Source organism: Gavialis gangeticus, unplaced genomic scaffold, assembly GCF_001723915.1.
Source record: "Gavialis gangeticus isolate Ggan-Ray unplaced genomic scaffold, GavGan_comp1, whole genome shotgun sequence".
Classification (NCBI taxonomy): Eukaryota; Metazoa; Chordata; order Crocodylia; family Gavialidae; genus Gavialis; species Gavialis gangeticus.
This window is the reverse complement of record NW_017728993.1, coordinates 36,521,122-36,531,991: the sequence shown is the minus strand read 5'-3', so window position 1 is coordinate 36,531,991 and position 10,870 is coordinate 36,521,122. Positions and strand designations below refer to the sequence as shown.

The 10,870-nt window shown below is 38.4% G+C and overlaps 1 protein-coding gene across 5 annotated transcripts in view; it reads right to left on the bottom strand.

Annotated features, from left to right (window-relative positions):
- SH3GLB1 (SH3 domain containing GRB2 like endophilin B1) overlaps positions 1-10,870 on the bottom strand; it is a 54,636-nt gene that overhangs the window by 5,440 nt on the left and 38,326 nt on the right. Inside the window, exons 6-11 of one of the 5 annotated variants that reach the window (XM_019501562.1) lie at positions 10,390-10,476; positions 8,905-8,928; positions 4,633-4,722; positions 3,505-3,605; positions 1,529-1,760; positions 110-150 (exon numbers count right to left, since the gene is read on the bottom strand). In XM_019501562.1, the coding sequence (XP_019357107.1) occupies positions 110-150; positions 1,529-1,760; positions 3,505-3,605; positions 4,633-4,722; positions 8,905-8,928; positions 10,390-10,476 (575 nt within the window). Of the gene's footprint in view, positions 1-5; positions 151-1,528; positions 1,761-3,504; positions 3,606-4,632; positions 4,723-8,904; positions 8,929-10,389; positions 10,477-10,870 lie in introns of all 5 variants that reach the window. The other 4 variants (XM_019501561.1, XM_019501563.1, XM_019501564.1 and 1 more) reach the window with 4 other exon arrangements.

The following is a 10,870-nucleotide window of genomic DNA, read 5'->3' as shown; positions in this document are numbered from 1 at the left end:
AGGATGTCGCCATAACTGACAGTCTTTATATAGGCCAACCATTTAGTTTAGCAGTTCTAAATAAGTAATAGGCACTTTGCCCTTCTGATTTCCCCTTTCACCCATCAACCAGTCTGAATCCATGCCAGGGATACTGTAAACTGTTATCACCTAAAAACAGAAACACATCGTTAACATATCATCTTGGAACAGATATCGTTGAAAGCAAAGCATAGCCTGTCTACCAGAGTTTTATAACTCAGAGTTCCAATATTAAAATTATATTTAAAAAGCATATTTAACATGAGCATCCATAGGGCAGCAAATTCCCGTTTATAGAAACTATTTCTACTAATCTGTGGTGGAGGGGAAGAGAAGAGGGTTGAACTAGTTAAAGTACTTCAAGATTGGAAAACACCAAATTGGGCACTGACTCAAGGTAAATTTTGTCTTGATCATATCAACTTTTAAAAATATGTGAGAGAGAGAGAAAAGCTACATGCAGCATTTTCTTCAAGACTTAGCACTTACTGGAGGAATTTTTATGGAGATAACTAGCGCTTCAAAACCTTTTATGAAAAACACTTAGGAAAGTTAAAGCAAACAAAAACTAAAAGTAACCACGCACAAGTTAAAGCACCTTAAACCCACACGTGTGCTAAATGAGAATATCTATGAGAGAGCTCAATGTTATTTAACATGCACACAGTTAACTTTTCCAAGGGTTTCCCCCCCCCCCCCCCGAAAAGCCCTTAGTATCAACTATTAAGAACCTAAATTGAAAGGCAAGGGAGCAAGGGCACGAGTTAGCCCTGTTGAAACCAAGCAAACATTTGTGCTTGTGCTGCACTCTGGGAGCTCCTATAGATGTGGAAGGAGCCTGCTCGGACGTGCTGGAAACTGAGCATGTCGGAGCAGACTTGATTGAGTCTGCTGGAGCAGGAAAATAGACACACTTCGGCAACCTTCCATGTCACATGTACCAGTGTCCCTGTGCTGAAAAAATGGCGGCAGGGCATTTTGAAATAAAACATGTTTGATGAGCTTTAGTTCAAAGTGCTCCACCGCCATTTTTTCAGCATGGGGATGCACAGGGACACTGATATACACGACACAAGGGCACTTCTAATTAGCACAGCTCGCTAATTAAAGCACCTGGTCACGTCCCGGAACGTGTGCAAAATGCCCTGGGATGAGTACATAAGCCTGCCCCTACATGGGACACTGGTGGTATTCAGGGTGAAAACTGTTCTGTAGCATAAGAGAGGATAGCAGAACCAGGCCACAGCTACTGAACCTGCGATAATGCTTAAGCAGAAACAGCAAATATCTCCATTTTACGGATCTGGGGTATACAGGTACACAGGACATTTAGGGACTTGGGTAATAGGTTAGTGAAATTTCAGTACATCAGATTATGTGGTGAAGAGATTTTTAGCCCACAAACCAGAATGCCACTTAAGTCACTCTTTGTAAGTTAAATGTATACATTACCTAAATTACCAACAGACGACTTCAAGTTATTATGACATTTAAAATGAACTCTTACCTCATCTGCAAGTAGCGATAATTCACTGCTGTTTGCAGCATCATAATCATAGAGAACTCTGGCCTTCCTGTTGCCACTTGATGACTTCAGTTCACTGAAGCCTGAAGTAACTACTGAATTGCTTACTGAAGGCAATGAAGCAGAAGCAGAGGCCAAGACTGATGGAGCAGATACACTTGGCACAGGGGTTGAGGAAGACTGATTATTGTTAGAGAGGAAGGTAGATGGGAAGCTGTGGAAAAAGAATATGCCCACTGACAATTATTTCCATTCCTATGGAGGCATGACTCCACTTGATAAGAGGTTAAAATAAGACCATTATACCCTTCCTACCAACTGTGGGACATGTGCTACAGATTGTGCAAGCAAATAGCAAGCTTTGCTGAAAATATTAAGTATTGTTCCATCGAACTAGTTAATCCTCATTGGGGGTATTGCCAAATGCATCTTTGCTTCCAAGATTTTACAAGCAAAATCAGTACAGCTAGTAAAGCTATTATCAATTATTTTTAAGTTAAGCAGTTTGATCAGAAGGGTTAGCAGCAAAAAGAGAATTTCAAACACATGCCAAAAAGCCTCCAAAAATAGATTAATCTAGAAAGTTTTCTAGAAGTTGTCTTAACTAAACTACTTAATACAACTTGTAAATGGCAAGTTACTACACAAACTCACCTGCTAACAAGGAGACATTTTATTAATAAAAGCCTACCTATACTTGGTGAATTAACTATTCTGAAATACTTATATCAACATTATCTGCATGGGGGCTTATCCCAAAAGTAAGCATAACTATTTCAGTAAAGTTTCCCTAAACACAGACTAACCCAAGAAATTCCATTCCATTGAATATGATGTTATGATACATCCAACTTTTTGCTCAAGGCAGAGTCACCCCATAGTCAACCAAACTACCCCAAGTCAAGGTTTTGTCTAACATGTGAAACAGTTTCAGAAAAAAGCCCCAACTGGGAAAGAAAATTTTTTAAAAGAAAGGGAGCAATTTTATCTGTGAAATTCTTTTAGGGCAGGGGTGTCAAACTCAAACTCACACCCCGATTTGCTGGTACCTGTGGACCACACCTACTTTGGCCTCAGTGCTATTCTTGCTGAGGCCCTGGCAGCTGTGCCAAGAAGCCCCACCACTACAGCAGAACCACTGCTGCAGGGGGAGATGCCAGGATGGCCTGTAGCCCAGGAATGAATGAGGATTTGCATCCCTTTGTCACCCTAATGCTCTTGTGGGAGAAGAGGTCAGCACAGCCCCTATTGCAGCTGTTATTGCTCACGCCCATCAGTAAGTCCCACTACTTTGTGGCCACTGACAATAGCTGTGGTAGGCACCCTCCTGACACCTGCCTCTGCATCAGCATGAGGCTGATAAGGAGACACCAAACTCAAATGCGGGATTGCTGCCCCAGGCATGCCAGAAGACCCACCTCCAAGGCCCACATCTAGCCCGCAGGCCAGATGTTTGACACCCCAGTTTTAGGGCATTTTGATCATCTAAGAAAGAATTTGGAACACTTCAGGTTAAAGGGTCATTAAAGCATTAGATGTTTGGCTTAAAAAAAAAAAAAAAAGCCAAAAAAAAAAAAAGCCTAAGCCACAAGGCATACCTTGCCTACTCTATTGATACTGTTCTGATTGATCAGCTTCCCCTAGAGTAGCTGGGTTTGCTGGCAGTCAGCCCCAGCTTGCGAGACTGCAGCTCCACTCTTTGGTTTATAAGCAAGTTTAAAAAATAGCATACATTTGCAGATAGTACACTGACCTCTAGTGCATTTGACAACTGCTTGCTAACATGAAGCATCAAACAACTGATTAACTAAGAGAAAAGCAAAAGGAATCCTCTTGTTTTGCACCACGGATTTGTACCACAGCTAGCTATATTAGTAGTTATGCCAAAACAATTTCTCCTATTCTAAATAAGCCCTTACAGCCAAGCTTTAATTAGAAAGCTTTTGCAGTTTTACTACCTTCCAAGTTGTTTCTGGAGGTCCAACATATATTGGTAACATTGTGCATAATAAGTCATCTGAGCTTCAACAAAATCATTCAGACAGCGAAGATGATGTGCCTATAACACAGCAAAGAGTTCAAGTTTTTAGTCTTCAAAGAACACCATACTTCATTAAATAGGCTGTCCTGATCATTGATTCGCAGTGGCAACATTACCGTATCAGGTATTCTATGAATCACATTCAGGACCCAGACTTGTCAAGTAACTGAAACAGAATCCAAAAGTTCAGGCCCAAGACAAAGACACTGTAGAAGAATCATGCCATCCTTTACCCAAGAGAAGAGTTACTATAGAACAAAAGTTTTGCCATTTGTAGCCTCAACGCTGGGTAGACTTTTGAATGGTTCTGTGAAAACTGAGAAGCTCAGAGGAAAATGCAGGAAGAACTTCTACATCAGGGGTTGGCAATGTTTTTGGGCAGAGTGCCAAGGCACCTGCAACTTCAACCTGTGAGATGTTGGCATGCCAGGGGCAGACAGTGGGGGAGCTGTAAGGGGTCTGATCCTTATTGTGGCAGTGCAGCCCCAACTAATTCCCTGCCATCTGCCCCAACGCATGTGTGCACGCACAACTGGCAATGAACCAGGCCAGAACTCCATGGACCCCGGTGTAGCCACCTGCAGCCTCCCAGCTGCTGGCCACAGCTGGCCCAGACTCTGGGCAGGCCCCTGTCGCCTGCCACGGAGCCCAGGCTGCAAGCAGCTCCAGTGGAGTCTGCAAATCCCCAGCCCAGCTCGTTGCTAGCAGCAGGTATACAAATCTCAGGGCAGACAGCAGAGAAGGGACCAGAGCTGCACTGCCACAAGGATCCACCTCCCTGCGTCTCCCCACTGCCCACCCTGAGGTGCACATGCCAAGCAAAATGCTTTTGCTTGCTACACTGGCATGCATGCCAGGAGTTGCTGGCGCCTGTTCTAACCCCTACTTTAACAAAAATTAAGCTTGCTACACAGGAGCAGGGCTCAGAAGTTTCCCTTCAAATATCTAAAGTTTGATAAACACATGAAGATAAATATTAGCATTTTAATGTGCCAGGTAAGTCGCCAGAACTCTTGCTTACACTTTCTTCAGTTTGAATACTTACATGTGTACTGCTGATTCCTTCCAGCAGAAGTCTTGTAATCTCTGCTTGACGGTCAAATTCACTCTGAGTTATTCTTACTTCCTGTTCAGACTGAAGCGGGTATACTTGTTAGAAGTACATTCAGTCAAAAGCAGCCATATCACACCACCATACTGCTTGCTAAATCTATTACAGCTTCCTAATGTAGGCCATAATCCTACACAGTAGTCAACTTTAATGCATTAATCTCACTGATTTCAACAGAACTATTCATGTGAATTCAGTTAAGTGTGCTCTTATACATTTGCAGAATTAGGGCCCCAATTTTTATTTAATTCTCTAAAAACTTTAAGCTATTATACATACCCCTTGTAGGCATTCATAATTTGGTACACAGCTGTTTAATTTTGTAGGCAACTACTTTCCAGTTAACTATATGTAAAACTGCTCATTCTGGTATGACTTTCTTGGAAACAAAGCATGGAGACTAATGAGTATACGCTACCTATGCACTAACTCTAGACACCTCAAAATAGATTAATTTTTAAGATGGTTCAGTCACCCCTGTGTTAAGCTAAAAGCTCTCTGCTGCACCAGAAAGTGAAATTTACAGTTAAAAAGTAAAATTTATTTGAGATTATTACATTTTGTTATATTTAACTCACTGAAGTCCATAGTTTATTTTGTTAATGTCATTTAGCCTGCAGGTACCATAAAATTTAGGATAAATCTAAAAGTAATCCAACTGTATTAGATGATGTCATTTAGTACAATTAACTTTGCATTTAGTGCTCTAAAAAGGCTACGCTGCCTAAACTGCACTTATGCATATAAACTGCACTATTTAAGATTCACTATTCTAAGATTTCCTTTGATTGAAAACCTTTAATCGTAGAATGAAGATTGCTTTGATACTGTGCTTTTAAGTCTGACAATTAACATTCTAACATCTTGCTTCTGCATGCGACCCGTCTGCCAAAAAGCATGATAAAGCAATAATTATTCTTAGAGTAGGAAGTATTTGCAGGAAGCTCTGTTGAAGCACTAGTGACACTATATCTAGATGTGCTGTTTTGTTCCTGCACATCATTTTATTATATAACATTTCTACTTATTCTTCTTATTATGAAGAGTGCCATGGGAACATAAAAGCATCTCAGTTGCAGCAATCTGTCCAGAAGAAATTATGCAGTGAAGTTTTAAAAATATTATTTTAAGTTACTAGTTACTGACGTTTTGAAATTATCCCAGATAAAGACACTGAGGAAACTGCTGCTGAAAAGCATACATATATTTCATTTCATAACAAGACAGCAATTTACATGTCACAAAATAGGTCAGGACATCAACTCTAAGTTTGTGCATAGTCCCAATTAGACAGCATGGGGCTTATTTAGCCATTAATATGATTCTGTTGGAAGTTATCATCATCATTAAAGACCAACTAACTTGCTTTTCCAACCACACAAAATTCTGTTTGCAATAGTAAGTTCAGACAAATAAACCATTAGTAAAAAAAAATCTTACATACATTCCTTTAGGAAAAAAAACAATGAGGATTTTACTAGTATAGGAATATTAAGGAAAATAAGAAGCTTCGGAAGGAGGTAAGAGTCAGAGTCAACCAGTATTATTTCCTGATTCCACATCATGCCAAGTTCCCTAGGGAGATTTGTGAAGTTTTCTGATGCTTAAAATTGCAGTAGACTCTGGGTCTCCTTCTACGACCACAGAAAATACAATATATAAAATAGGAAATTGTGACTGATCTGCATTCTACAGAAACCCTACAATGGCAAGTGTTTAGTTGGGCAAATAAAGCCAATTTCCTCCCTTCACAAGGGATGGCAAAATTAAGTCACACTACATACAGATTTAACTCATTTACTACTTTCAGACAGTGTCACAAATTTAAGAAAAACTGAGGAAACAAGAATTTAATCTGCTTATTAAAGTGTGATTATATAATTTAAGTCTTCCAACTAGTTTCCTCACCCCTTTTTCATTGCTGGCAACTGAAGATTGGTATTATGGCATACTCCTTTATAGCCCCTGGTAAAAGCTGTATATAGACAGCTGACCTTCTGAACCCATAAAACCTTCAGGCTCACCACCTCAGTTTTTAAAGCAGCCAAGAGAGAACATTGGAATTTTAGGTTTAAACTACTCTCTCTACCAGTCCAGTATTAACTGCAGTAGCAGCTTAAAAAACCTACACCAAGTCGCACACAAGTTTCATAGTTTGTAGGGGCAGAAGGGACCTGAAGTTGGTGGCCCATTAGTGTTTTCCACTGAGGTCTGTTAAACTGGTGCCTTCTCCAATTCAGTTCAGAACAAGGATCTATAAGCTTATGGGCATGCTGCAAATCTTACTTATTAAGTATGAGCCCTCAGTGTAATCGTAAACCCAAGAGAATATGTACAAAGAAAGCAAAGAACAAGGCAAGACAGAGTAAGACTAGAGAGGTAGTATCTCTCTATTGCTATTGGGTATGAACACATGAATGCTGCAGCAGTTTCAAAAGGGCAGACGATGTTCAATGAAACAAGCAGGAGATGATACAGATGTAGCAACACTTCTCCAAATTTAAGACCGCTTCCTAGTTCCCACCCTGTACATTAACAGTTAGAAAAGTAACATCTGCTGCCATTTTGAAATGGCTCCAAATGTACACACTTCTATCCTTAGAGAACATTGCTAAAATACAACGTCCAATTTTTAAGTCCACCCATGCAACAAAAGAAACAGAACTGAAAATGTTGCAGTAGAATGACAAGAAGTGCCTCTAATGCCTGGAAGAACATGTCTTGCAGCAAGAGACTAATGAAGTTCAATATTTAGTATTTTAAAGAGAGAGAGAGTATCTTCATGGGGAAGAGGTTTGATAACTAAGTTTTAAAACAAGTAGAAAATGCATAATGAAATCAAACAGTCAGAAGCTAAAACAGGCAATTTCAAACCAGAAATAGTTCAGCATTTTAGTAGTCAGGACAATTAACATTAAAAACCTTGCTTAGGAATAAGAACTTCTCTTATTTAAAGCTTTGTCCTGGCTTAAAGAAATAACATGCAGCTGTAATCTCAAAGTACAATTTGCCTGAATGTATTTGCATGAATTAGTCTGCCTTTGAAAGGAGACATTAGTTGTAGCTTTGAATATCCTGACTGGATGGCTTCTAGGTTTATTATTTCTTACACATTTTACCCTACAACACTAAGAACAAACACAAACTTTGTAACAGATAAAATGGTTGGAAACTCAGCCAGCATTAAGGCTTGAAAACAAATCTGTCAATATCTAGGGCTCAAAGTTTGCCAATGATTTTTCTTTAAAAAATATTGGTTGTCAGTCTCCAGTCTCTACCAACTTGAAGTTGTCTAGTGCAGCTGGTGGGGAAGTGCAATTTCTGCATTTCTGTGGCTAGGGTGCTCTGCAGGCTGTTGTCAGCAGCATTCAGCCTGACCCCAGCATCTCTCACCCAGCTTTTTGTAACAGACCAGCTCGTTTAACTGCATACACTGTCAGCTCAATAGTAATAAAACAGCATGACTCAAAGAATGTCTACATTTTAGTCCCAGCTCTCAGATTTGAGACCCTGAGCATTTCACAACTTATTGTCTTACTTTTATCATAGGGGAAGGAGGAAAAAACAGCTCTGTAACAAGTGAGATAGGACACAATGTCCAGTCACAAAGGCTGAAGTTGAGGAGTCTCTCAAAATATTCTCTTTCCAGCCTACACTTAGTCTTATGTATCACCATTGTACAGCATGAGTTTGCATTCAGGTTGTCTTCCACCTAAACCTGAAAAGGCTAGCATTGATTCTCCATTTTCCAGTGCAGTTTGCTTCTTCAGCTGCTCTCAGTTCAGCACTTGCACACTAGGAGGCAAATAGCTGCATGTGGTGGCTCTGAATTGCCATGCAAGAGAAAAATATACAATCCTTTAGAACATTTGAACTTATTATTGGGAGTCTGGCTTCAAAGAAGACATTGTCTCAAGCAGTTAAGTTTTGTAAGAGAAGCCCTGTAGTCTTTTCCTACTGTAGTGTCACAAGAAGATCACATGTTTTCCCGTGGTGGAGCACACTGTTTATTTTCAAGTGCCTCACACATCACCATTAGGATTTTGAAATTTTCTGCAAAGGGCCAGATGGTATTTTGATGCATCAGACTAATAGTATTTTATGTTTCTGCTCTTCATACAAGGTCTTAATTATACTGCACTAGCATACACGTTTTGTTTCATAATTCTGTTTCTGAACTTTTTTTTTTTTTTTTTTTTTACTTACTTTTGTCACTTCTTCTGCCCAAATCTAGTCAGCATTAAAAAGTTAGAGAAAAAAATACATACTTAGAACAGCATGGTGTTGTTTTAACACAATATAGCCATACTTTTTTTTAAATGCTTCCCCCACTCTCCCAAGTTTAAAGTATCTAAAAGACTGGGCAACCTACTCACTGCAGCCATATGAAAGTCTTTGCTACGAATTATGTTAAATGTGGCATGCATTGTTTTAAATAAAGTAGAAAAATTGCAGTTTGAATACTGCAATTGTATAGTACTATATAATTTTATAAATCGCTCTAAATGGAAAGAGAAGAGAGTTAAAAAACAACACTGGTTTACCATATAACATGGAAGTATTGTAACACCACTTAATTATTTAGAAAATAGATAGATCAAAGAGCCTAAATTATAAAGCTTAGAATAAATGAGTGATTGTTAGTTTAGCAATGAATATTTTTAAAATGTAGTAAACGTAGTTAAGGTCAAAACACTAAACCAATTAAAAGAGCCTCACATTTGACTGAAAGAAAGTCTACTAGAAGCACTGTGTTAAATAGAGACAACAAAAAGGAGTGATTTCTCTTGCTATATTAATTCCATTATTGGTTGCCTGCCTCCACGAGAACAACCATTAAACTGAACAAATGGACTCCACAGCATTTATAGATCTCAACAACACCTTTAAAAATTAGTAGCAAAAAGAGCTGTTTTACAATACTGTTTTTCTTTAGCTAAGGATGTTGCAATCAGAAAACCTGAAAACCAAAGTCTTACTGTCAGAGATAATGGTTAAGAAATACACAAGCAACACCCAAGGCATCATTTGTGTTTTAATGAGAGAGAAAATTCTTAGCTTTCTGATTTATCTCAGTAACAGATCCCTAAACACTGGTTTAAGCTACAGACCACAATCAACGCCCAAATGAAGGACCATCATAGCATCTTGTGTGTATTTTGTAATGAGCATGTCAACTGTCTGTGGCAAGTAATATTAATTTTTAGGATTAGGAAATGCACTTGATCTTAGCCAAAATGCCAAGAAGCGATGGACTTGCAACAAATATAGATGTCTTATCTTGGTTTCAAATTAGCCCACCCATACTAGAATATTTAATTTTTGTATTAAACAAATATGTATAGAAGTTTTCCATAATATTCTTAGATATGTTACATAATTCATACCAGTCTATACAGAGCTCAATGGGAATTTTTTTTCGCCACTCAACTGAACTCAAATTAAGTAATGAAAATATTTTCAAATGAGTATGTTAAGCTTTTCTGACATCAATGATGTGAAAAAATAGACTGTATTTGGTCTAATAGAACAATATTTAACAACATAGTCATAAGTTTGTTTTTGACAGGGACAAAAATAATGGAATATTCAAGTACCCAAAAAGCTTATGTGACAATTAAAGCCACGTGATTCAGATAGCAAGAGGAAACACTTTGTAAGAGAATGAATGAACACAGGAGGCCAACAAACCTTTAGCCACTTTACATGCAGCAAGTTGAGCATGTAAGAGACATTTACCATAAAGTTATTTTCTTCAGGCTGAGACGTGTTTAGTTGCTTAGGTGCATAGATAACAAAGACAAAACCATGTTACACCGTGAATACAGTTGGTAAATAAGTTTACTGAACGCTACATGATTAAACTAAACAGACTGTGAAAAAAACAAAAAGATCTAGACAATTTCGTGTTTAATTCAAACTTTTTTGTTTAGCCACTTTAAATACTGCTCTCAGCTATGTAATTTGGCTATCAGACATATATCACTGCTAGTCTGGAAAAAGATTAAAATAACAATATTCTATGTGCATTGGTTTCATTCCCTTTTATGCTGCAGAAAATATGAAGAGATTTTGAGGTCATTAAAGAAGGCAATATTATAAACCCTAAATGAAAGTGTAATTTACTTAGGCCAGTGGTTTTCAACCTTTTTTTTTTTTTTTTTTTTTTTTT